This window comes from Psittacula echo (assembly GCF_963264785.1).
Source record: "Psittacula echo genome assembly, chromosome: 10".
In the NCBI taxonomy this organism is placed as follows: Eukaryota; Metazoa; Chordata; class Aves; order Psittaciformes; family Psittacidae; genus Psittacula; species Psittacula echo.
In genome coordinates this window covers 2,089,715-2,115,560 of record NC_137741.1, presented here as the reverse complement: position 1 = coordinate 2,115,560, position 25,846 = coordinate 2,089,715, and the positions used below count along the sequence as shown (strand labels likewise).

Below are 25,846 nucleotides of genomic sequence, written 5' to 3'. Positions count from 1 at the left end.
TGACATGGGCAGGGACACCTTCCACTAGAGCAGCTTGCTCCAAGCCCCTGTGTCCAACCTGGCCTTGAACACTGCCAGGGATGGGGCAGAAATCCTTGGAGGGGTTCTGTATTCCTGCAGAGGGGCTGTCTTGCCATGGAGTTGATGAGAGCATGTGAAGCTTGCTCTCATCTTGAAGTGGTGCCATCACAGATCTGTTTTGTGTGTGCGATTTTCTTGCTTTCTTATTTTGTCCTTCCATTTCCTTCACTCCAGGCCAGCAGGGACAGCAAATCCAGCTTTGTGTTCAGTGCCAAGCAAAGATGAAGAGCACTTAAGGAATGTTTTAACCACTGGTGGTAACTCATTCTTTGGAGGCATTAAACCCCTTCTGACCCTCCTACTCAGCTCTTAACACCAGGACAAGGTGCTTATGTCTGGTCAGGGCCCACTATGTTATATATAGTGTTTGTTGTTTAATGTTCCTTGGCTGCACAGTGAAGCAAGGAAACATGCCTACGCACTCAGTGGGCTTTTTTCCATCTCTAGCAGAGTACTGTGGGCTCTTTACCACACTGGTGTTGCTTCTTGGTACAGGATGAAGAGATATTCCAGGTTTTCCTTGCCTTAGCAAAGCATCCGTTCATCCACAGGATTGTTCAAGTGAGGTTTGATTCTGATAAAGCTGTGCTCAAGTTTTCACCTTTTGCTCCCACTTCAGCTCACTCTGCATTATCTGTTCAGTTTTGCAGTTAAAAAAAGCCTCAGTTCCATAATTCCATCTTGTTACTTCCTGCATCCAGTGTTTAACACTGGGGCTGAGTTTTGAAGGCTCTGCTTTCTTATCTAGCAATTAACTTGATGAGTAGCTTTGTCCAAAAGCATCAGTTTGAGTGGTACAAGAGGCGTTTTGCATCACGGGTACTGACAATTGCATGTTATTATTCAGGGAACTAAGTATCAGTCTGACTTCTTTGCAGTCTGTTCCAAGCCAGGGTGGATTTTTCCTTCCAAATTCCTTTGTAAAGGAAGAATTAGACTTGTTTTCAGTTTTCACTTCCTGGAGAAGAAAGCAGCGAGATGGGCAGACTATGAAGTCCCTTTGTTCCCAGTGAGTGAAGGGGTTGCTGGACCACACTGCAATCACAGGGACAGCTTGAGGAATGAGTAGATCTGCACTTGCAAAGTAAAGCTTGAATTCCTGATCATTTTTAAGCTGCTTTTGCTGCATTTTGTGGGTTCAGGCTTTCTGTGGCATTTTGTTGGTGCAGATGATCGCAGTTTGATCTGTTTGTTAACTTCTAGTTTGAGTTAGTTACTCTTTAAATCTAGCAGTACCAAATCCTGCCTGTGAGGATCCATGCAAGCAATGGCAGCATAGATGTGGTTAAAAGAGGAAATTCAACACCAGCATTGGTTAATTTTTTGTATTCTCTGGATTTTCCTTTAAAAAGTTTCAGGTTCTTGGCTTTTCAGTCATTAATGTGCATTGGTTGGCTGTAGAATGTTGTTAGTACTTGAAGGTCAGTGTTGTTTGCCATCCAGAAAGCTTCAGAATTTATAGGTTCAACTACTTACCTTAAACCCCTTGCTTCAGACAGCATTAGAGATGGAATACAGTGTTCTTAATTCTTCATTCCACCTTGATGGAGCTGTTCTTGCTGGAAAGCAGCTAAAATCAGGATGCTCGGAGTTAAATCTAGGGGTTTAGTTCACCATTTTAATGACAAAGGGGCAAGAATTATTTGCAGTGTATTATTCTACAAGCAGAAGGTGCCTGGAAGTGGTTCTGGCAATCCTGTGCTTTCATTGTAGACCTGTCTCGTGTCTACACTCATAGCTTGGAGGAGAAAAGTAGTGAGTTCTTTGCAAAGTTCTCATCAGTTAATTCGGACTTACTGAGCTAAACCAATCCAATCTGTGGGGTTTATTTGTAGTTCTTGTTTCGCATCTGCTGAAAAGCCTCCACCTGCAAAAAGCTGGGCTCTTGCTAAACCCACAGGCCTGAAGGCAGCTGTTGCTAAGCAGACTCGTTTCAGGTGCTTGTCTGTCTTTAAAACTTGGCAACTGGATCAGTTTACATTTGCTTTGATGATTCATGGTAATAATACTGGAGTACTGGCTCTTGTAGTTTCACACTGCAAGAAAAGCAGTCTGTGTAGAACTGAAAGAATACAGCATCTTTCCCCCTGGCTTTTAAGTATTGACAATAATGGATAAGAAATAGCAGTGGTCAGAGTACGATAACGTAAGTGTTAAGGTCCTAAATGCACTTACAGAAAGCCAGGTATTTTCTGCCTACCCACACTATTGCAGATCCTTAAAATAGATGAGCTGAACCATAATAGCAGCCTTCCAGTATCTGAAGGGGGCTACAAGGATGCTGGAGAGGGACTCTTCATCACGAACTGTAGTGATAGGACGAGGGTTGATGGGTTCAAACTGAAACAGGGGAAGTTCAGTTGGATATAAGGAAGTTCTTTACTGTGAGGGTGGTGAGGCACTGGCACAGGGTGCCCAAAGAAGGCGTAAATGCTTCATCCCTGGCAGTGTTCAAGGCCAGGTTGGATGGACTCTTGGGCAACATGGCCTAGGATGGGGTGTCCCTGCCCATGGCAGGAGATTGGAGCTGGATGGTCTTAAGGTCCTTTCCAGCCCAAAGCATTCTATGATTCTATGTATTAACTTCATAACCAGCTTCAGGCTTTCACCAGCAGTTCTGGAAAGTAAGTGCTCTAACCAGTGAAGACTTGAGTCCAAAGACTGTGTTTAACTAAGCAGCTTGTTCCATGTGTCTGAGCAGTTTCCATGTATAAGGAAGTAGTTGAATTATTTCCTTACAGTGCTCTCTTCAGGGTTGCTCCTCATCTGCATGCGATTTACTTCATGTGTTTTAAAATTGATAATAATAAAAAAGCAAAGTCAAGAAGCCTTTCAGTAGAGGGAGGGGTGAGGAGAACCCTGTGGAGATGTAAATGCTGCATCACTTCATTGTATGCTTCCCTAGTCTAAGATGCCTTTGTAGGTCAATATCTGAAGAACATATGCACGGGGCTTTAGGTATCCACAAACTTTCTGAAAGGCAACAAAAGCTGGTGAACTTGAAGGCAGCACCATCTCTAGTGTAACTTCATCTTCATTTTTTGGGTGCTCGGCATTTGTTGTAGCTCAGCTTTAACCCTGGCTGGTTTGCATCTGGTTTGCCCTCAGCTGGTTGTTACTGCATCAGTCTTGCCTAATTCTCAGTGGCAGCAGATTCCTGTGTGCTGTCTTCCTTCAGGAGCTGACCAGCTTTTGTGGTTTTTCCACATCCAGTTTGAATCAGAGAAAACTGTAAATGGAGCAGCCTCATACCTGCTCTGGAGAAAGGAAAACAGCTTTGAAGAAGGGTGTCAGCCTTGGTTGTATTTGTAGTCTGTTGCTTCTAATTGGCCATGCTATACTACTGATGTACACTACTATGGGTCTCCATACTCAGTGGAGGTAGTACCTTCAAATCATATTTCTCACTCAGTGGGAGGCAATACCTGCCTAGTAGGCTACTGACTTGAAGATGACTTGCATCAGACTAACTGCAGTGTGTAGTTAACTGATGTTGGGCTCCTTTGCTTTTGAGCTAAATGCAGCTTTTCCAGCTGAATTGCTACTGACTTTCCAGACTAGAGCTCACCCTTTTTCTTGGCCAGCACCAGCCTTTATTTCAAGTAGGTACATCTGTACAACACACCTTGAACTAACGGGCGATAGCTGTGAAATTCAGTGCAAAGATTAACGTGTGTGGGGAAGAAATAAGCTCCTGGCCTGCTTGGGTTTGGTTGCTAACACAGTATTTAACACGGCTCCTGTGTTCTCTCCCTGTCTGCAGGATTTTGAAGCCCAGAGCAGAAGAGTCAGGGGAATACTTGTGCGTGTTTGTGTTTTCAAACTCTCCCGTAGCCAACGCCACTATAGAAGTGAGAGGTACTCTTTTGTTTGCTTCTTTTTTGTGTGCTTTTTGTTTCCTCTCCCTGCAAGTGAAATGTTTTTACTGCCTCTGCCGTTTGCTGTGTGTCTATAACTCGAGGCCTCGCCTAATGATACAGAGCCTGTGTCCAATCCTTGCTTATGATTTTAAGCGAAAGTCATAGGGGAAAGATCTCATGGATATGGGATTATGGCCATTGCATTTGTCGCCCACACAGGGGATACTAAAACACCTCCTAGCACATGCCTCTATGCTCCTTTGGTAAATCCGGCTATCACAGGGGAGCAAGCCTGGCCAGCAGGATAAAGATTGCTGTAGAATATGTGTTTGCTCCTGCAAAGGCTGTTGCTTCCTCCCTGTCTCACAGTAACTCATGCCATTTGAATGTATTCAATGTACTTTGAATTTGCCTTGAAAAGAGAACCATCATCTCCTGTGTGGCAGCTTGGAACTGGTTTTGTCTGCAGGAGCTATTTTAGTTCCTGGGAAGGCCTGGGTTCTGGTTAGGACAGATGCCCTGTACCAGATGGGGGGTTTCTACTTTCATGCACCCTTTTTTTTCACTGTCTTGTGCGTGTTAGTAGCTTCCTGACATCTTTAGGAACCTAAAATCACGGATAGAAACTGCAGAATGTGAAAGGTTTGCACTGATCTTTGCTGTAGTTGTTGAACAAAAGAGCAGGGTGTCTGTTAGATGTAGGACATAGGGCTAATAGGATAATGTGAATATATAGGTTATATGGAGGTGATGGAGTTTTACAGAGTGTTAAACTCCTGCCACAATGCAGCTGAATAACTGTGAAAATCACTGCAGGAGCCTTGGTTTGCCCCTTATGTGCTGCAGTAGGTTGGAATTAGGGCATTAGGGCAGCTTTGCTAACCAAAGGTAGGCGAGTTTACCCAAAACCATGTTTAAAGTCTCACAACCAGCCTATATGTGCCTGGGACTATACTGATGCTTGCTTTATGGAGGTGTGCTTACTGTAAACTCATCTGGAAGTAAGCCAGCATTCTTTACCATCCTTCTTAAAGCCCTAGTTCAATGTGAGCTTCCCCTGCTGCTGTTTGAAAATAGCAAGGGGGAAGGAGGCTGCTTCACACTGTGTCTCAGCACCCCTGCACAGTGACGCAGCCTAGCCTGATGTGTATTGTGATCCTTGCTGTTTAAGTCAGGACCACAGATCTGTAGCAAAAGCTGACCTCTTTCCTGGGCATTTTTTCTGGTGCATGGTCAGGCTCCCGAATCCAAAGGGAGGAAGTGGGAGTAATTCGTCAGGCTGTGGGAAATGACAAATGGGCAGTATTATTCTGAATGTCATCTTTCCTCTCCAGAGAACAGTGGTTTTGAACCATGCAGACATAAATATTGCCAGATGAATGAGCATTCTGACTGATGCTGTACCAAGAAAAGCTTGCTGATTTGCTGTGTTGCTTTTGAAAGCTCTTCTTCCAATGATCTCGCATAAAACAACCTGTCAAAATGTAGTGTGGAAGCAAATCCAATGCAGAAGCTGCTTTTGCAAGGACAGAGGAGATCTAAAGTCCATGCTCATGCTCATTCTCATACAGCGCAAGTTCATGTTGGCCCAGGTGTGTGACGTGGACACATGAGAAATGGATTAGTAGTGATGAACAATCTGACTGCCCCACTGAAAGCCCTTATTGCCTTGCTTGCAGCAAGCTCAATTCAAACTTTCATTGCGCTTCTGGTGAGCTTGTCTGCAGGGTGCTCAAGGTACATAAGTGCAGCCTGGGTTTTCTTTTCTCTTTGGGGATATTTGCTTGCATTCTGGTTCTACACCCTCCTGGCTAAATCTTCTCATGTTATCTTAATGAAGATCTTGAGTCCTTTCTGCTTTCTCAAGGCTGCTTTGGGCAGCAAACCTCCTCTAGAGACTGAACTTTGGTACTGGACCGGATAAGACCTTTTTACAGCTTTGTATGAGTTCTCAGAAGAGCTTTCAGAAACGTTTGGCTTGGGGCTTCTCTGCTGTCAGAGGCAGGGACACAGAACTTGGCAGAGAGCTTTACAGGCACACAGGATTTCATGTTGGAAAAAGCAAAGCCCATAGATCTGACTGGAGTACTGGCACAAGGGGCAGGGAGAGAAGAGTAACTAATCCTACTAACAGCTTCTCACAGGTTCCTTATATATAAATACAGATAAGTAACCGTCAGGTAAAAGGTGATGACTCCAGCACTGCTCGGGGGAAGTTTTGCACCTGCATCTTGTGCAGCAGTCACAATTCCAGGACTTGGTGACCCTGTTCTCCAGCTCCTCCTCACAGCATCCCAGCTGGGGGCCTCAAACTCCTCCTTGGCACAGAGAAGTACCAGAGCTTGTCTAGGGTGGGAAGTAGCTTGTCCAGTCTTCTGCAAAGCCAATTGGAACAAGTGTATACTTCTGAACTGAAGAGCCACTTTCCTACCCAACTCCTGTTATGTGGAAACATATGTAGTAACAAGTTGGGACTGAATTCAGAGCACAAGTTGGAGAACTTTGCAGTCTCCTTGCAGTCCTAGTGCTGTACATAACCTCATTAGATCAGAGAGTATTCCTTTGAGCTAGTGCTCCTGTACAGAGCTGTACAGCTTGACTTCAATGGCATCACACCCATTTTCTTGGCTGTAAATGTCTCTGAATAATGTCCATGCTACTGCAAAGAATACACAGGCCCTTTGTTTCGTTTTCCTTTGCAAAGGAAGGCAGTTTGGGGTAAATATTGTACATTCTGTCAAAGCAGTTCTAGTTCTCAAAGCAAACAGCTTTATTTTGATGCTACTTCATGTTACCTACTTGTTCACCGAGGCGTATGTGATCTATTAGTGATGCATGAATCTTGTTTGGCCATGCAGATGCTGTAATTTCATGCTTACCTGCATGTGTGGCCTGTCACAGTATACTTGTGGTTAAGCAATTATACACAAATGTAATTGCTTAATAGCTAATTAAGATGATAGTGCAATTTTGAACTGCTGATGTACATAGAAAAGATGGTTCTGACTTGTGGACCAAAATAGGGCCTTCCTGACAACTTGTGAACAACTTGAACAAATGCCTCGCAGCAGATGTAGTCCGGGATACACCAGCACCAGTTGCCTTTTATGTAATGCTGCCCCTTTTCTTCCTGAATCCCTACATGTGCTCTGCAGGAAGCTAAAATTGCAGGGAGCTGAGCGTGGCTGCGGGAATTGCTGGATTGCAGATTTCCAGCTGATTTTCTTGGTAACAAACTCCCTAAGGCAGCCGCAGTAGAACAGCAGTGGAAAATAGTGGGGTTTAATGTCAGTCTCCTGGAATTCCCAGAGAAGGCTTCCTTCCTACAGCTGGCTTTTGGCTGAAGTGCCTGGTGAAGACCTAGAGTCGCCTCTCTGAGCTGTTAGGGGAGTTGTGTGAGTGCAGCTCTAAGCCTGAAACAACAGCCTGAGCAAATGGTGATATTAGGAAGCTTCTGCCTTAAAACAGGGATTCTTGTCCCCACCTCTGCTCCTGCAGCGGAGCCAGCTGGCTGGGAGCACTGCAGGTAACCAGGCTGTGGTGTGTGATGGGGCTAGTTTCAGCAGAAGCAGCGATGTTGTTCCTGCCAGGCACTGCTGCCTGCTCCCCATCTGGAGGCAGGCTTTTGGAATTGCCGTTGCCACACAGTGGAAATACCTGCAGTGCTGTTGCTGTGTGATGCCAGAGCTCTGAAAATGTGAAGATTAAAAGAAAGGAAAATAACCAGTGAACTACAACCGTGAGGAATTCTGCCTCTGCAGTCTTTCTGCTCTTAAAAACATCTTGGGGAAGGAGGAGGAAGTGGGTTTGTCTTCTGATACTCCAAAACATCATCTGGTGCACAGCAGCAGCAGTGAGAACTGGATGGGGAAGAACATGCCCTTTAAGTAGCATGAACATCAAGAAAGATGCTGATGTATGTACTATGACTGTGGGAGGGCAGCTGTCCTCTCCACCCTGCCTTCCCATCAAAGACTCCCTTCTTCCCATGCACCTGGAGAGGCAGAGCTTTTTAGTGCATCCTCCTACAATGCCTTTCTGCCATTATCTCACTAAGGAGATCTTCTGACTTCCCTTGTCATCCCTCACTCATTTTCATAGAATCCCAGCCTGGTTTGGGTTGGAAGGGACCTTAAAGCTCATCCAGTTCCAACCCCAGCCACGGGCAGGGACCCCTTCCACTAGAGCAGCTTGCTCCAAGCCCCTGTGTCCAACCTGGCCTTGAACACTGCCAGGGATGGGGCAGCCACAGCTTCTCTGGGCACCCTGGGCCAGCGCCTCAGCACCCTCACAGGGAAGAGCTTCTGCCTAAGAGCTCATCTCAGTCTCCCCTCTGGCAGGTTCAAGCCATTCCCCTTGGCCTGTCCCTACAGGCCCTTGTCCCAAGCCCCTCTCCAGGTTTCCTGCAGCCCCTTTAGGCACTGGAGCTGCTCTAAGGTCTCCCCTTCAGGAGCCTTCTCTTCTCCAGGCTGCCCCAGCCCAGCTCTCTCAGCCTGGCTCCAGAGCAGAGCTGCTCCAGCCCTTGCAGCATCTCCATGGCCTCGTTTGGACTCACTCCACCTTTACCTGTATCCTCCCCAGTTGGTGTTGGTTTCCCAGTGACAGCAAGGGCTCAGCCCTGTCCCAGTCACTGCTTTGGAGAGATATAAACCAGCTTTTTAACCCCCTCAAACTCAGCTGAGCTGGGCTCTTGTTCCACACGTGATACCTGCACTTGGAATGTTACTTACCCGCTTTCATTCTGGCTCCAGCCCAAGCAGTGTGCTGGGAAACGAGTGTTCTATTTCAGTGGGTATTTCTTGGAAGATCCTGGTTTCCTGGCTCTTGGCTGTCTTCACAGACCTCTGCTGCAGCTTCACAGCACTGGTCCAGCAGCTCATTAATAAATCAGATGTTCTCTTAGCACAGCTGCATCTTAGAGTGGTCCAAAGCGTCGCACAGAAAATGCACATCACATTCTCCCTGCAGAACCTTTGGTGGCTCAGCTCTCTGCCCAGGCTATGAAGTTAGTCAAGGATAAGAATTATAGCACAGGAAAAAAAACCTTCCAGAGCCCTTTTACTGGGGCACCTGTAAAACATCGTATTTTTAGGTGCTTCTGCCTTTGCTTTAATTTTGTCTGCTAATGGGAAAACTTGCAGAGGTTCTGTTAACTGGGCCATGGTTTGGAGGTGTTGCACGTATTAGTAATGCTGGTACCATATCCTGAAACTAGCTGCAAATAAGGGTTGAGTATCTCCTAGATAGGAAGAAATGACATTGCAGTAAGAGAAACCAACCCCTGGCACAAACCCGCTTTCTGCTGTGATTCAGTTTAGAGTTATCAAAAGCATTGATGCTTACCAGAAGTTCACTCGTGTCAGAATGGCTAAATCTGTATTTGTTTGGGGTTTTTTAAGAACAATTAATTGAAAGTGACCCTCTTTTTCCTCTTCCATGTGCCCTTGCAAACAAATTTCCAATGTTTAGTTCTCTGTTTCACAACGTAAGAATAAAAACCTTGCTGTCTTTTATGGGGGCCATTAGCTTGGTTTCATTGCTGTTGGAGCTGACACAGCATGTTGTGCCCACGTCTCCGCAACCAGCTGGATATGAACAGAGATGTGGATTCTGCTGCTTAAAAGCTGAAGGGAAATCTAAATCCTTCCTGAACAAAACCTGCTTCATTCCATGCTTTATCCGTTACTGGCACCGGAGCAGGAAGGTGTCAGAAGGAGCTTGACTTGATAAGCTTCCCAGGCAAACATCACTGCTGCTAAATCTGACTGGGGTCATCAGCGATATGTGAATTGTAGTTTGTACAGCAGAACGTGGCCAGCTGGGTAGAATAAGCACTGCATTAATGTCTCAGCCAGAACTAGAAGCTGGCTAGCATCGTGCCCTGGCTACATGAATACTCCATGTGGTGCTCCCCTCGGACCACGTACAGAAATAGGCCCTGTCCCAGCAGAGCTGGAAATGGCTGCAGCAGAGCTGCGCCCAGGAGGAGAGAGCAGGATGTATTCTTGTCACTTCTGCTCTCATTGGGGTGACCTGGTGAAGACGTCCTCTTCTTAAAGGCGCATCATTATCTGCTGGCTGCAGGGGAGCGTGGGGTGACGCTGCAGTACAAGTTCACAAGTCCTAGAAAGCTTTCCCTCTTTATCTGTCAGCAGCCTTAGCGAAGAAGTGGGCCAGGCGCAGCGTGCTTACTGTGCCCTATTCCCCTGCCAGGTTCTGCTGTGACTCTGTGCTGTCTGCTGGGAGGTGGCAGTGACAAACGAAGTGCTGACAGATGGAGACTGTGTGGGGCTTCAGCTTTAAGCGGATGAATCCTATTTCTTCTTTTCCTAATGGGGGTAATTTGTGATGGCTTCTGACAGCCCGCCAGTGCCTCTTTGGGGACTGTCACCGTGCCACCTTCTGTCTGTCTCTTGTGCTCTGCTGCTTCCGGCCTTGCATTTTCGTTAGGCTGGGTGAGGTCTCTGAGTATCAGCCCCAAGTAAGCAACCACCATGGGGAGGTCCCCGGGCTTACCTGGCTCCGTGCCTAAGGGAGCTTTCCAAGCCTGGAAAGGAAGAGATGAAGCCTCTCAGTCAGTGAGGAGAAGAAATCCACTTCTTGTTGAACCACCATCTCATGGAATAAATGCAGCCTCTTGGAGGCTGCAGGCAGTGGCTTGAAAGGACATTGCAGGTGCATATTGGAGCTCAGTATCTGGGACGTGTAATGCAGTGCACTCAACCCCAAAGCTGATTTATTTTCAGCCTGAAAACTTAATTTCCTCCTGGTATTATTGCCCCTTGTAGGTGCAGGTAGTATGGGATCACTTAGCAAGTACAGAGTGTGCTCTCCAGCTTGCTTCAGTTTCTGTACCTGGCAGCTTCTTTTTGCACAAGAGCAGAGAATTATTATGATCTGGTGTCTTCAGGCCATGTTTTATGAGTCTCAGAGTATTTTTGTCTGATGTGTGCATGAATACATCTTTAGGTACCAGTAAAGATGGACAAAACATTGTGTCTTGTTCTTACATATCATGATTATGGCCAGCATCATCTTGGAATTAGTCAGCATTTGTCTAGCTTCATCCACTGCTCTGCCTAGATGATCATGTATATTGTATGTTGTTAGCAAAGCTGCTATTTGCTTGGGTAGCCTTGGATCAAGTTCTTCCTTATGGGCTGATACAACCATAGTATTTGTTTAGGTAATGGGCTCTTTTTCACCTCACCGCTGAAAAGGTGTTTACTTAAATTCAACTTAAAGAGTTGAGAATGCTGTAAGCAGCAAGTGTGTCTTGGGCTTCTTTACATTGTCAATGGTCACAGCTTCTGCAAAGCTCCCAACGTGCTGGAAATCCTGTTTTGAGAGAAGCCTGGCTCCATCAGCCTCTCCTGATGGTGCCTTTCAGGTGAATACACACACACTAAGGAATGCTGTAGCTGAAGTATTCTTACAACTAGGATTCTTCCGTTGTTCAGAAGCTTCTCTTAATTCTGCCTCTGAGTTATCGGTCAGCTGTGTTTCAGTCCAGAAGGACTCTTGCAGGAGGATGGCGTGGGATGCTTTCTGCATTGGAAAGCCCTTGAAAGATGAAAACTCCTTTAGCATTTGAACTTGCCAAACAGCTTTCCTGAGGAGTTGCGATGCAGCTTTGGGGAGGAGCAGGTTCAGGTGATGCTGACTCGTTGCACAAGATGGGTTGCTCAGTTTTCATTACTGCACCTGTGAAATGCAACTGCTTGAATTCTTTTAGCTTGCAGCTGCAGATAAGCTGCCACAAACCTGTGCTCCCTCTTTGTGTGTAGGGGTTGCTGGGTATGAAGGCAGCTCTGCTCGAGCAGACTCGTGTAATACATCCCAGTGCCTGGGGGTCTTTTCCTGGAGCACTGGGATCGGGCTTTGACTGGATTAACAGATCAGTGTCCTGCGATCACACAGCAGGCCACGTGTGACACCATTAGCAAGCTAGAAAGCGACCGGGCTTTAAAGGTGGTCACTACAGCACTGGAGCCATCTGCTTCAGTGAAGGTTCAGCTCGGGCAGCCTATTGATCCAGCATAATCTCTCGTGAGGCTGCCCCCGGCTGCTGTGGCAGGCGTGGTGGAACAGCAGTGATGTTATCACTAAATGACTTCAGAAGATCCTCTGCTGATATTCAGGGCTGTTTTGCTCGCAAGCCCAGCTTCACCTGCAGCTCTCCTTAGAATATATGGATTTGTGTATAGGCTAAATGAAAGGATGCTGTGCTGGAGGGATTTTGACTTCTGCTGCATCACAGGTACCCAAGAGTAGTGTTGCTGTAAGGCGTAACAGGCATAAAAAGTCACGGTGTGTCTGTGGAGCAAAGCCAAAATCCTGCTGCAAGGGGGAGAATCACCTGATTCAGCTTTCAGAAGTTCATGTTCAGATAGTATCAGTGCAAAGTCCTGACGTGATGGGCAAGTTGTAACCAGAATCTCTTTCAGCTCTTTCAAAGCTGAAGGTACTGCAGGGACCTCCTGCGTGCTGGGGAGGGAGATGGAAATGTTTCTCAGCTTCCTGCACAGGGGAACAGCTGGGCTGTCTTACTTTTTGTAGGCTTTTGGTAGAGAACTCGAGTCTGATGTTGAGATTTTTCCCTGTCCATCAATTTGCCTGGCAAACCAAGCCTGAAGGACACAGCTCTTCAGTTGAGGGGCTGCTTGGAGTCGCATGGGACTTGCAGTTTTTCTTCTGCAGCATAGGCTCAGTGTGGGAAAGGAACAGCACACAGGGAACTTGTCACTTACTTTCTGTTCAGCTTCTCCAAGCTCAAAATAACTCTGTCTTTAATGAGCAGCTTGTAAACATGGAGCTTTTCCTTCCCTTTTGCAGCTATTCCCGACATCACTGGCCACAAGCGGAGCGAAAACAAGAACGAGGGGCAGGAGGCACTGATGTACTGCAAGTCCGTGGGCTTCCCGCACCCCGAGTGGGTCTGGCGCAAGAAGGTCAATGGTGTATTTGAGGTAAGAGAACTGAGGTGTCAGACAAAGCCTGCCAGAATCCCTGGTAAAGAGGGAGATGAGCACCTTGGGCTGGGGGTGTGTTATTTCAGGTGCCTTCTCCAAACACAGTTCCTCAAAAGTCTGCTGCAGTGGTGATTGAAGGTGGAATCTTCCAGCAGCACACATGCAAAAGGGGTATTTATACTGCTGGGGTGTGAATAGAGTTGCTCGTTGCATTGCTGCTGGGTAAAGTCATGCACTGTGCAGAAGGAGACAATATTCAGGTTATCTGCTACAAATGGCAGGATGTGAGTTAGGAAATGGGACTTAAATGCATTTGGATATAAATTCCTCAAACTATTTTACTGGAAAAGGTTGGATTTGATTTAATTTAATTAAGATTTAATCTGAGGATGTGGCAGTGATACCTGTTAGTGTTAAAGTCATTGTATTTTTCCATGTAGCAGCTGATCTAGTGAGCAAGAGAGTTGGACGAGCAGTTGGAATAGCAGAAGAGAAGCTGGAAGTTGCTAAATCCTTCAGCCCACCTATTTTTATGTCACTGTATGATCTGCCAGAGAGGTAGCAATTTGATTGATAGATGAAGAAAGAGATGAAGTAAGTAAGAGTAGGGGTTGATCATTCAACGTTAAGAGCGAGCTTACATTTGGATGGGGCAGTGCTAGATGGGTGATGTAGTGAGTGCTGCAACTCCTCTGTGGTGGGGTGCAGATTCTCCTTCCTGCTCTGTCTAGTGAAGTTATTTGATGAATGGATCCAAGGTGAAGCTTTGGGAAGATCACACGTCCATACTTGGTCCAAGCTTTGTCCCTTTTTAATTCTTTGCACGTAAGCAACTCTGGAATTCCCTTTTCAAATGTAGAAGGAATATGGGACCTTGAATTCCAGCTTCTCTAAACATTCCTGAGGTCCCTGACCACAGATCTGTGAGAATGCCTGTTTCTTTTAAAAGCAGCAAACGCAAAATACTATTAAGGCCACCATACCTGAACTAGTTAGCAAACCCTGCCTAATGTGATGTAGAATAATCTGAACTGGTACTGGTGGTTTTCCTCTTTGCCCTGGGTGCATCTCTTTGTTGTTGCTTTGCAGCACGGCTCACTTTAGTGAGAGACCCAGGTCAAACACTAGTGGTGGGCTTTCCTCTTGCATTACAGACCAGCCTCTTTGCAAGAACCCCTCAAACCTCTTCTAGTTTCCATGACAGAAATGAAAAGGCACCAGAACTTGCTAAAGCTCTTGCTCTTTTCCACCTTTCCCCTTCCATCAGGACATCAACAACTCCTCGGGCAGATTCTTCATTTTAAACAAAGACAACTACACTGAGCTCAGCATCACAAACCTACAGATAAACGAGGATCCCGGCGAGTACCAGTGCAACGCAACCAACCAGGTCGGCTCTGTCTCGGTCACAACCATCCTGCGTGTCCGCAGCCACTTGGCTCCCCTCTGGCCCTTTCTGGGCATCCTGGCAGAGATTGTTATCCTCGTTGTCATCATAGTTATCTATGAGAAAAGGAAGCGGCCGGATGAAGTCCCAGACGGTAAGTGTGCTCAAAGCCGCTTGTGAGGAGGAGACAAAAACCCCAACCAGAGGCACAGTGAACTTGTGGAAGCAGGACGGAGTGGGGCTTTGTGGCAGGAAGGATCAGCAGCTCAGTTTGGTCAGCTCTGAGCTCTTTGCTTTCTCACCTCTTCCCTCTTCAGACATTAGATTAAGCCCAGCAAGTGCAGAGGGTGCAAGTGAAGTCTGTGAAGTCCTAACACTGAATATCCTGCACATCACAGACTTGGGGGGGGGGGGGTGGATATTTCCATGTCTTTAAAGCTTTTGTTGCATGAGGGGTCTCCCGCTTCTGTCTCTTCCCTGCTGTAGCAGCCCTGAGAAGCCCTAAACACCAGTCCTAAGGAGTGTAGGGCAGTACAGGGAGAGAGCCAGGAACACGCTAATCCTTGATGGCCCTCCCTCTTCCATGTGGCATCTGCACTGGACAGGTTTTGTAAGGAAACACATTTAAAGGGATGTGTCAGAAATAAACCATGTTTTTAATGTTAGAAGAGTGGGGGCTCTTATTTTGGTGTGTAACTGAATTTGTACTTCAGTAATGCTCTGGAAATGATATCCAATTGTAACAGCCACTGAATTACATTTCTAAAGGTCAGGTTTTTATCATCAGCTTTAACAGTAGCACTGATGAGTTAAACTGTGTTTAGTACAGAATACAAGTAGTAACTTCCATTTTCGAGCTGTTTCTGCATAACTTCCCCTTTAAAAGAAGGGAGAGGGGCAGTTTGAGGCTAAAATGAGTATTTGGAAGAACCACATTGAGAAACAGGTGTTAATGTGACACCAAGCTGCTCCTTTTTGTGAAGAAAACCTATTTTTATCAAGACACCCTACCCAGTGATCCTTGTGGGAAGCTCTGGTATACCATCACACTGTCGGAACAAGTAACGGAGCAGGCGCTTCAGAGTACACAGAGGGCATCGTGCTGGATCCACATGGGAATCACTGAGTCATTAGTGGCTTCCTGGCTTGGAGGAGTCCTCCAGCACAGTAGACGACTTCCAAAAGCAGCTGTGTTGTAGCTTGTGCAGCAATGCCTAGTTGTTGTGGAGCTGCACAAGGTGTGTGTGATAACACAGCATGACATTTGCCTTGGGGGAGGTGCTGAACCCAGCATCTGCCTCTGAAGTTTGGACAAAACCAACTTCAAGGTCCCTGAGCTACATTTCAGAGAATGAAAAACCCCCAAAATCTCCTCAAACAGGTGATAAACGTTAACATTTCGAGAACGGCTGAGGCTTGGATGGCTTCTGTAGCAGGTCAAAACACTGTCTTTAAGTAGTGCATACCTAGAGGAAACTGGCTTTTGATCGTAACCACTTGAGTAGCGTTTACTAACTGCTTACAGAGCATGCATTGACTCTGGTCTAGGTGTGTATCCAACAAAAGCTGCATAGTGCATGTTCCTCCGCATAACTAACAGCTTCACAGGCGCTGAGGGGTTTACTGCAGCACTTTGTCCTCAGAGTGGCTCTCAACCAGCCCAGAAAACTTCTAGAAAGACAGTTTGAATCTTCTCTTGCACATCTCCCATGTTGCTGTGCTACGTTGGCCTGACTCGGATGGCCAGAGAGGATCTCGCCTCTATGTTGGTGGCTGTTCATAGCTCCCTGCATGCCCGAATTTCATCTGATGCGGTGTTACCAGGACCAAAATGAAGATACCAGGTTCGAATGTGAGCATTGCAGGCAGCCTCAAATGGCCTTAAGCCAACAGAAACTGGTTTTGACTTGAGCAGATCGCAGTGCAGCCACCATGGTGGCACAGTTAAGCACATGTTGGAGGTGAAGAGGTCCCTACCTGTTTATTTCAAAGGCTGAAGTTTTCCTGGCTGGTTTGGCTGCTCTTCGGGTGCCTGAGGGGTCCGGGTTCACCATCTCTGACGGAGGAGTCCAAGATGATGAGCCAAGTAACTGAGGTTCCTGTATTTGCTTGCTCGGTCTGCTGGTAGTCTACAGGCAGCTAAGCTTGAGTCTTGGAGAGTGATGCACCTCTGTGATGGGCATGTGTTTTCTCTGCTCACTTTCTTGGAGGACAAAATCCAATCCTGAATATCACAGTCAATACCTGTGTATTAAGTTTGCCTGGATGAAGAGACACGATTGGCATAACATCTTCTCAGCTGGAGGCTGACTTGAGTCCTACCTTCCCTTGGATACTCTAGCATTTTCCTTAAAGGCATTTGAAGCTTTCTGTGATATCTTGGTGGGCAACACCCTACAAGCAGGGGCATTTGACAAATGCATCTGTGAGAAACCCTGGATTATCTGCTGATCTCCACCCCTGGATGTTTTACGTGGGTTACTCTTCATTTTCTTATTCTCAATACCTCGTTATGAAATGCCAAAGTTAACATTTGAATGCAGTGGTGTGCGTATCATGTGGAATTGAAACTCCCTGCTTCCAAAATCACCCAGCCACCTCCGCATGCTGCAGCAAGCAGTAGCAGGAAACATCAGTGAGCCTATAGCTGAGGCACCAACTCGGGCAGATATTAGGCTACATATTGTATTACTTGATATAGAAATTATTAGGCAACAGCCATGGTCTCTTCAGCTGTGAGCTGGTTTTCTGAATTCTCTCTTTTAGCATTGGCTTTGATGTGTTTAAGCTTTAAGGATGAGGGTTGTGGTTGTGCCACAATCTCAATACAAAGCTGCTGCAGCAGCGATGATCAAGCTGTTAGTGCCTCCTTGCTGCACAGGGAAAACCTGGCAGCCTCAGCAGCAGTGCCTCACTTGAAGGCCCCTCTTCCTGAGATGTGAATTGCATCCTTGGAGCATTCCAAATGTTTTCCTTAGACATTGAGATTCCTTCCCATTCACCAGCACTCCACTCCCTCTCCTCCTGTGGTGGAATAACTCCAGACCTCCTTTAGCCCTCAGGTTTCTCCGCTATTCTTCCTTTGCTCCGGAATAGCAGGTAGAAAGAGTCATAAACCCCCTGGCTGTGTTTGCAGATGGATCCTTCGGACTGCTGCCTGGCTGATCGTTGTCCCTCGGCTTGGCACATCCTCCTGCTGCAGGCTCTGCACTCCTGCACATTCAGTGTCTGCTACCAGTAACCAGCCTCAGTGCTGGGGTGGAAGCTTTGTACCTGTAGTCTTGTGCCTCTGCAGTGCTCTGGGGTGCTGTAGGTGCTACCTTAGGGAAAGGTGCCTCCTGTGTTCGGTTTCCCCTTGAGGATCCTCTGGCTGATGGCTGTCCTGTTGAGGCTCTCTGGAGGGGAGGGTTTCTGCACAGACTTAGTGCGAAGGTGACTGATTCAGGACACTTTAAGGACTTCTTAAAAAGCTTTGGCAAGAAAACCAGTGATGCTGAACGTACCTTCCCTGTGTGCAGAAAGCTCAGAGCTTTCCTATAGCTGAGAGCATGAAATCGGCAATGTAGAAGCGTACCTGCAGCCCGTGCAGAGCCTGGCTGCTGACGGTGTGGGATGAAATGCTGTTGAGGTGCATTTCTCTTGTTGGGAGATGCTGGTGCCCACGCTGAGCGCTCAGCTCATGCAGAACCCAGGTGATGTCGTTTCTAGGTCAGGCTTAGCTAAGCCTACACAAGTTACAGGCAGTCCTTTGGGGTGTGCTGTGTTCAGCTCCTTGGACAAAGCCAGGCCAAGCCAAAAGCTGGAGCAGGATTGCTCCAGACTTTGCTAATAACAACAGGTAGAGTCCTTTGGAGTCCTTTCTACCTTTCTCAGCTGTGCCACAGCAGAAATTGCTCATCTTATCTCTCAAGCTAGGCTTGAGGGCTCTACCTTTTTGGTGAGCCTAAACAAAGTGCCAAAAAGGGCTTTGGATAACTGATGCTGAACAGAAGCACTCAGTTACTGTGGGGGATGCAACAGTTTGGAGAGAATCATTACCTCTCTCCTGGAAGGTGCCTGGGATGCTTTCCAGAGCGCTTGGGAACTCCACCTGGCCAGTCAAAACCAAGGCAATTGAATGGATTCCCTTTCCCCCTCTCTCACCTCCCTGTTCTACAGGCTAAACTTACCTGTCCTAGTGTGCCCGCTACCTCAGCTCTTGGTGGAGGGGGGGAGTGATGGGTAACCTGGTTCTGTTGGAGCAGCTCTTTTCAGCTTTCTGTGTCCCCACAGAGGGAGGCTGCTCAGCTGGCAGGGGCTGGGGGGATAAATGGCTGCTTTGTGTTCCAAGACCCTTTCCCAGGGGATCTGCTGCCCTTTCAGAAGGTGTTACCTCCACCTACCTTCCAGCAGTGCCATGCTGGAAGAGCGAGGCTGTTCCTTTAACTTTGGCATTTCCTGACTGCAGGGTGGGGGCTTTTTTGTTGCATGGACCTTGCTTTCTATGTGGAGTGGACTTGCTTTTTGTGCCATGGAACAGGGCTGCTCAGTAGCTCCTTTGCTAATGTTTCCTCCTTCACATAATTTAGATTTGTGACTTGGCACCCATGAAATCCATGTTTCTGACTAGAAATTGTGGCACTGGGGATGCCTGGTGCAGGTTCTTGCTGTTGTACCTGTGGATGAGGGGCATTCTCATCCTCCTGGGAGGGGAGGTGGCTGCAGCGAGCCCCCTTGCATCCAAATTATGTGCTGGAAGGAGGAAGGGAGGGCGGATGGCGCTTGAATTTGTGCATCCTCTGCTTTACACCTGGTAAAGCAATAGACAGATCCCATCCCTGTTTTCCAGAGAGCAGCCAGGTTTGTGTAAAACCAGGGTGGGTGGATAACGTGCGGCTTCCCATGGCTTTGGGTGATGACAGCTGCATGACCGTGGCATGTGGAGGCCAGAGGCACTGGCACGTCGCTGCATGCCCGACGGGAAGCGGTTTCAGCAGGGGACTGCTGATGCATTTTGCTCAATGCAAGTTGCTTGGACTTCCCTTGACAACAAAAGGAAGCAAATAGCTTTTGATTCCTCTGTGGTATAGCTTAAGCTGCTTATTTCTGATAGACGTAGCGATCAGCCATCGTGACCCAGATGTAGTACATGAAGTATTCCTAAAGAAAGTGGGTTTCTTTCTGTTGTTGGATCAAACAGCCCAATATTAGCAAAGATGCTGTTGTAAAGGGTGTGCTCTGGGGTAAGTAGAAAGTAAAAACTCCTTCCTGCATTCCCTGCAGGAATGTGAACAGTTTTTACTTGAAAATCCATATTCTCTCTGACCTTTAGTTCAAAGCCATGAGGTGACTGGGGTTATAACGTGTCCTTTTTCATTCTTCCCTTCTCATTTCTCAGCTTAATACAAAGACTTGCCATTAATGTGTTTCTGCTCTGGCTCTGCAGAAGCTCCATCCATATCCCCACATTCTTTCTAATGTTGATTTTTTTCCCTCTTGACTTTCCCTGCTCCTGCTATTACTGTAAGTAATTTCAAGAACAAAATGTTTTCACTGAAACAGTTTTGCCTTGTAACAAGTGAAATTTGGGGGTTATTTTTTTCTTGACCTGCACCTTTCTCCCCCATGCCTAAAGTTCTTCAAGGGGAGAAAATCATCAGATAGGCACATTGCTGCCAAGGGCCAGCATCATTGTATCACAGTGCTAATCAAACAGCCTGGCTCCTCTGGGCCTTTGTGCACTACATTTCTTAGAGGAGCAGGGTTCCAGTGTAAGTATCTTGGCCAGAGAGCCTCCAATACGCTTCTGCCTTCATTCCTTTTTGAAGCTCGAGTGTCTCTGTTCGCTGCCTTTTCCGCCTCCCTCCAAAACACTGCTGTTAACAAAGGCAAAGGGAAGAACATTGCTCCGAAGCCAGCATGTATTGTGGTGGTAGATGCTGCCTTTGAGTGCAGCCAGCCTTAAATGGGTTAATGTTGGCTTTTCCTTTTGACTATTTGACCCCAAATTGTCATTTTAATAACGCTCCAGTTGGCTGTTGAGCTGTAAGGGCAGGTCTGAGGGGTGCCACGTGCCAGTGTGAGAGCCGCTGCTGGAGATGCTGCTCTCAGCTCCTCTCTGGAAGTTTCTTTGCAAATTTTAAATCACAAATCACAGAGTCCCTTTGGATGCAAAAATGTGGATTTTAGTGCTGGAAGTACCCGATAATGTTTCATTTTGGACTTGCACCACTCAGAGGCTACATGAGATGAATTTGGTATTAAAACTAAACCCTGGAGCTTTCCAAAGGGGGTAAAAGAAACTGAGCAACAGGTAAAATGCCTCCTAAATTAAGGCTGAAGGTAAGGGCATGGCAGCATGAAACACCCCCCTTCTCTGCCCAAGCACGAATTACATTCCCGGACAGTTCATACAAGTGGAGGAGCTAAAGCAAACCTTGTTTGTCATCACCTTGTGATTTTTAACGCGCAGATGTTTTTTGCCCGGAAGGGTTGATCGCACGTGTTACACGATGCGTTCAGTCCACAGCAAATTCTAACCTTACCCCTCCAAAACGGGTTGTTTCAGGCAGCGCTGTGCCCACAAGGAAGGCTCAGCTGGTCGGGGTGTTTAACTCTTGTATCAGCAGTGGGGTTTTTGGAGTCTGCTGCACATCCCCTCCCAATCCCAAAGGCAGTGCCAGCAAAAGGAGGGGTTACATATGGTCACCTGGCAGCACTGTGGGAGCCCCAGGGGCTGGAATGCGGCAGCGTACTGGGAGGACGTGCTCTATGGCCATAGGGTGTCCATCCTGTGAGCAGCTCGCCTGGCGCAGAGGGGTTGAGTGACGTTGATGCTTGTCGGTTACTATGACTTCTTTTTTTTTTGTTTTTGTTTTTGTTTCCCCCCCTTCAATTGCATCATACCCTTAAAAACCTGGTGGTAAGTGAGAGCTCTGCATGCTTTGGAGTTTGTTTAATCTCCGCTTCAGTCTATACAACGCACAAGCCATAACGTTAACACGTGGTTGTTTTTTTTTTTTCCTCAAAACTTCTTCATTCACGTTCACAACTAATTTGGGTTTCAGTTTGCTGTTCTCTTAAACCTTTCTTTAGTCTGATTTTTGTATTGAGCTTTCTGTTGGTCTGTTGCCCCCTGGTTTCGCTACGGTTTCGGTCTCTGTCTGTACTGTACTGGGGATGCTCTGCCAGCAGTTCAGTGCCTGATTGGGAGAGGAACGTACAGAGAAACTTCCCTCAGGCTTCTTTTATCTCCATTTAGGTTATAGATGGGAGAGGGATGAGCGGTGGTGATCCACCCTGTACTCTTAAGTATTCCAATAAGCATTTTTGTTGGCTCTTTGTTAGGAAAACACCCGATGGCAGCCTTTATAAATGTGATGGAGTTGTTTTTTAAGCACGCAAAACGACTTAGCTGCAACAGGAATGGAAGTATTTTAACAGAGAAGGAGAACTGGTTATTTGCTAGTGAGAGGGAGCTTGTATCTTCCCGGTGCAGTTTGGTATTCCTGAAGTGTGGCCAAACAAACTCTCAAAGATGTCTGATGCTTGTCAGAGAGCCGAGGTCCCAGGTGCTAGTGGAGAGCGGCATTGGCAGCATCCAAACCAGGGGAGGGAGGGTGCTGTTGGTCTGAGGCGCTTCTCACCCGGAGTGCAACCAACTTGAAGATCTTTTGTGAAGCAAAAGATGTTCGTAGAAGGAAGTTCTAGATTTACTCTACTGTGCTTTGTGTTTTAGTACCTGATGTCTCTGTATATCTCCACTGTATATACAACAGCACATTGATGTCTGGTTGTCCTTACTAGTCCTAGTTCTCTCTGTATCTTGTCCGGTAGTGTACTGTTGCTGGTAACGGACTTCTGTGGACACTGGTGTGTCGCTAGTGTGTTATTTTGGCTGTAAAGCTCTTGGTTTGTGGTTAGTTCTTTCTTTTCGTTGAAGTATTTTTTTCTGTTCCAGTCACTGTCTGTGCTAGCGGTGGCTTTGCCTATCCGTTGCCTTGAAGGTACAGGTGGAGTAATGTCCCCTTTGACCGACATTACTCCCAGCGTGTGCTCATGCGGATGCCCACACTGTTGAAACTGTAATTTCCATACCTGCTTCATGTGCACTAAGCACCCTTGTGGAATCCTGCTGAGAGTTTCTTAAAGGCTTCAGTGACACATCCCTCCAGCCCAAGGTGGGAACGGCAACTGTTGAGTGCCAGAATTGGTCCCCCCAAAATACCTTTACGGGAGCGTTAACCTTTTGGATTGATTTTTGTACTGCTGTTTAAATGCACTTCTGCCTTCCATACTGCAGCTTGGGAGCAAAACAAGGGGGTTTCTAATTCAAACCCCAAAGTTCAATTGGTCACTAATGTTAAACATTACTCATTGGCAGAGTTCTTCCAATTCTTTAAAGAGAACAGTTGTGCCGCGAGACACGAGCAGAACAAGGCCGTGTCTTGCATAGCTGGTGTGTCTGGAGGTGTTACAACACCCCTGACCCTGCCTCTTCCCAGCGTGTCGAGCCCTGTCGGACGCACGCATGATGCCTGCTGCTGCCCACGGACTGCGTTTGGATACTTGAACCAAGCATTGCACCTCCAACCTCCTCCTAACCAAGTCCGATCTAATCAGACCTTGAGGAAAGCGGAATATGTAGAGGTTGGATCAGCCAGGGGAAGACGAGCATGTGGTGTATATGCCCTGTGGGGTATATACCAGTAATTACTCCTCAGCAGTTGAAGAATGGCTTATAAAAAATACTATCTATATTAAAGCAATATCAATGCAAGCAAACAACCAGCAGGATTTTACAACTGAATCGTTGGTTTGTCTTCTCATCTATTTTTTTATGAGATTGAACCACTGGAACTTGGGGACAAGATGAGTCTTGACCATATTGCAACAATCTGTCCGCTACAGTTGCAGTTCTTCATGACCAGCATCCCAAGTGTTAACTAAAACCATTGAGGCAACATACCTGCCATTAAACCCTGAATCCAGACAAACAGCTCCATGAATCTTTGCACTCCCAAGTGGAATGGCCTTTAATGCTGTAGATAGATTGGTTTGCTGTTCGCGGCTTGGCCAGTGCACGGTGCAAAGACTGACTCTCTTTTTGTTTTTTCCCTTTCCTTTCCTTGTCTTTCCCTGGATCACATCGGAATTCTTGTTGCAGATGATGAACCAGCTGGGCCAATGTAAGTGTGTTTTCAGAAAAAAAGTACTACTTGGCTTAATCTGAGAGTTTAGGAGAGTTCACATGATATGGGGTTGACATTATGTGTGGTATTATTACTGGTCATAGAATCCCGGAGTGGTTTGGGTTGGAAGGGACCTTAAAGCTCATCCAGTCCCAACCCCTGCCACAGGCAGGGACACCTTCCACTGGAGCAGCTTGCTCCAAGCCCCTGTGTCCAACCTGGCCTTGAACACTGCCAGGGATGGGGCAGCCACAGCTTCTCTGGGCACCCTGTGCCAGCGCCTCAGCACCCTCACAGGGAAGAGCTTCTGCCTAAGAGCTCATCTCAGTCTCCCCTCTGGCAGGTTAAAGCCATTCCCCTTGGCCTGTCCCTACAGGCCCTTGTCCAAAGCCCCTCTCCAGGTTTCCTGCAGCCCCTTTAGGCACTGGAGCTGCTCTAAGGTCTCCCCTTAAGAAGCCTTCTCCAGGCTGACCCAGCCCAGCTCTCTCAGCCTGCCATGGACCCCTTAGGTTGTTGTTAGCATTGCAGTAAAGGAAAGGGAGAACTACTGGCAGTGCCCTTGCCAGGTGAATTGCACTGGGTGAGAAGGTGGCAAGATACAAAGCCTAAAAGTTGTGTTGTCTTTAGCCACTTAGGAGGAAAGGTGAAATGTTTGACTGAAGTACAAAGACTTTTTTTCTTATGCTTCTGCTTGATTTTGGTGCATTTTTTTTTCTGTTGTTATTTCTCCAGGAAAACCAATTCTACAAACAATCATAAAGATAAAAACTTACGCCAGAGAAACACAAATTAAAAATGCTTATCATGTAAGTATGACCCGCGGGCACCTCTGCAATGGGCAGGCTAAACCCTCCTCTTTCTGTAGTGCTTGGGGTGTGTAACAGAACCTCCTCCCTGCATTAAAACACTGCGGGCTGCTCGGGGAATGGTGCTGGCCCTTTGCGCCCCGCTGTCCAAAGATACCCCAAACCACACAGGTAGTTTAAGACCCCACAAGCTGTCAGGCTCTACATCATCCCTACTATTGCTCATGAGACAAACCCCAACCCCTGCCTCACTCAGTGTTAAAATCCAGAAGCGATCCAGTTGGGAAGCCTCTATTTTCCCTTCCTTGAGCGCTCTGTTTGCACGCTGTTTGAACCGTTCCCACCGCTGCCGGGCATTGACTAGCACCTTTTCTCATTTCTTTTTTAGAGCTTTAAGTTTCTGAGAGACTGATGGCAATATGACCTGCTAAATTTAAGGGTTGGAACTCTTGGTTCTAGAACTCCAGTTCTGTCTGATTTTATTTTCATTTATTTTTCTCCTTTTCAAGTGAGCAACGATATGACTGTCTAAAGCATGCCTTATTTAGCCTCTCTGCAAGGATCACCTAGCCAGATACATTTTAATAACGCTTCAGTGTAGAAGGTGTAAACTCTTTTGGGCTTTGATGTGCTGTGAATGTTGCTTTTCTTCTTTTTTCTTTTTCCCCTCTTTTTCTTTCTTTCCCCTCCTGGATCTATTTAACCGGTAGAGGTAGTTGGGCGAGTCCCGCATGCGCTATTTTTTACTTCCTGTAGCTGTTCAACCGGGCTCTGAACCGCACCGCTGCCATCTAGTGAGACTTTTTGTAAAGTACAGCAAAACGGAAAAGATATATACAGTATATATTTATATTTTGGGGGAGGAGGGGGTAAAACCAAAATCCAGTAATCGTGTTTCATTTTGAAGCTGCTGATATTTCATTCCTTACTGTATGTCTGAAAGATGAGAGAATTCGAGTGTGCTGGTACTCGGGAGAAGTAATATATCTTAAGGGCTTAACCTCTAGAGAGAGACTCGGGTGTCCTATGATCAGACTTCCAAAGGCAGAAGGGTCGGACGTGGTGGTGGAATGCAGTGGAAAACAAAAACCTTCAGTTTATAAATATATATATATGATTGCTTTTTAAGTGATGATTTTTTTTTTGTTAACTCATGTAAATTCTCAACTCCTTTTGCACTGATGTGTTCAACATATTCTTGTACATTCAATTCAGGCAAACTTTTATAATTTTCTTTTTTTTTTTGGGTTTTGTTTAAATGATGAAATGTTACAGCATGGTGATATTCTATGCAACTAGTTATACTCTTTAGTTTGACACTGTAAGTTCTCATGATTTAAAGATTGTAGAAAATAGACCTAACAGGGTTCTCATGATGTGCGTAACTGTAGATGCATGAACTTGTGTTCTGTGTATTTGTTGAAGTGCAATGATGTATAAAAAGTGGATTCACCTGTTTTTAAAAATAAAACACTGACCAAAAAAAAACAAACACCCCCAAAAACCGTGTGTGAGACTTACTGAAACGTTTAATCCCACGTAACCTGTGCATCCCTGTGCCGGGAATCCC

The 25,846-nt window shown here is 46.5% G+C and overlaps 1 protein-coding gene across 4 annotated transcripts in view; it reads left to right on the top strand.

Annotated features, from left to right (window-relative positions):
• Nucleotides 1-25,780, top strand: part of NPTN (neuroplastin) — a 57,668-nt gene extending 31,888 nt beyond the window's left edge. For 2 of the 4 annotated variants that reach the window (XM_080626468.1, XM_080626466.1), the window contains 5 exons: nt 3,845-3,939; nt 12,777-12,910; nt 14,181-14,454; nt 23,446-23,467; nt 24,203-25,780. In XM_080626468.1, coding sequence (XP_080482594.1) covers nt 3,845-3,939; nt 12,777-12,910; nt 14,181-14,454; nt 23,446-23,467; nt 24,203-24,263 — 586 coding nt within the window. In that variant the 3' untranslated portion in view covers nt 24,264-25,780. Of the gene's footprint in view, nt 1-3,844; nt 3,940-12,776; nt 12,911-14,180; nt 14,459-23,445; nt 23,468-24,202 lie in introns of all 4 variants that reach the window. The other 2 variants (XM_080626467.1, XM_080626469.1) reach the window with 2 other exon arrangements.
• The last annotated feature ends 66 nt before the right edge of the window (nt 25,781-25,846 follow it).